The sequence below is a fragment of the Pyrgilauda ruficollis genome, unplaced genomic scaffold, assembly GCF_017590135.1.
Source record: "Pyrgilauda ruficollis isolate IOZ18807 unplaced genomic scaffold, ASM1759013v1 scaffold7615, whole genome shotgun sequence".
NCBI lineage: Eukaryota > Metazoa > Chordata > Aves > Passeriformes > Passeridae > Pyrgilauda > Pyrgilauda ruficollis.
In genome coordinates, this window is record NW_024529506.1 from 1 (window position 1) to 777 (window position 777).

Here is a 777-nt window from a genome sequence, read left to right on the forward strand (position 1 = left end):
CCCTCGTCCATGATGGTGGCCTGTGACGCCTGCCCGTACAGGTCCTGTCCCCAATGTCCCCAGTGTCCCCAATGTCCCCAATCCCCCCGATGTCCCCAGTGTCCCCAATCCCCCCGATGTCCCCAGTGTCCCCAATCCCCCCGATGTCCCCAGTGTCCCCAATCCCCCCGATGTCCCCAGTGTCCCCAATCCCCCCGATGTCCCCAGTGTCCCCAATCCCCCCGATGTCCCCAGTGTCCCCAATCCCCCCGATGTCCCCAGTGTCCCCAATCCCCCCGATGTCCCCAGTGTCCCCAATCCCCCCGATGTCCCCAGTGTCCCCAATCCCCCCGATGTCCCCAGTGTCCCCAATCCCCCCGATGTCCCCAGTGTCCCCAATGTCCCCAATCCCCCCAGTGTCCCCAGTGTCCCCAGTGTCACCCACCTCCCTCGTCCACGATGGTGGCCTGTGCCGCCTGCCCGTACAGGTCCACCACGGCGTACACGTTGGGGGGCACGTTCCAGGCCGCGGGGCCCTGGGCGACGCCGTTGACGAAGAAGTGCAGCGTGCCGTCGTCCCTGCGCACCACGCCCACCGTGTCCCCCGCCTGCGGGGACAGCGTCACCACCGGCACGGGGACAATGGGGACCACGGGGACGCGGCCCCGCCGCCGGTGGCCGCGGTGTCCCCACCTTGAGGCGGTCCAGGTTGTGGCCGTACTCGTCCAGCACGGTGGTGCCGTTGTGCATGACCCCGTTCCCCGTCATCATCCACGTGCCTGGGGACATCGGGGACAT

General features: G+C 68.3%; 1 protein-coding gene across 1 annotated transcript; it reads right to left on the reverse strand.

Annotated features, from left to right (window-relative positions):
- Nucleotides 1-424: 424 nt before the first annotated feature.
- LOC121363789 (neuralized-like protein 4) lies at nt 425-768 on the reverse strand (the record flags this gene model as incomplete). Its single annotated transcript, XM_041486433.1, has 2 exons — nt 673-768; nt 425-587 (listed from the first exon to the last, which is right to left on the reverse strand). Coding segments are annotated over exons 1-2 (259 nt in total), but the record flags the coding sequence as incomplete, so codon positions are not given.
- Nucleotides 769-777: the final 9 nt, after the last annotated feature.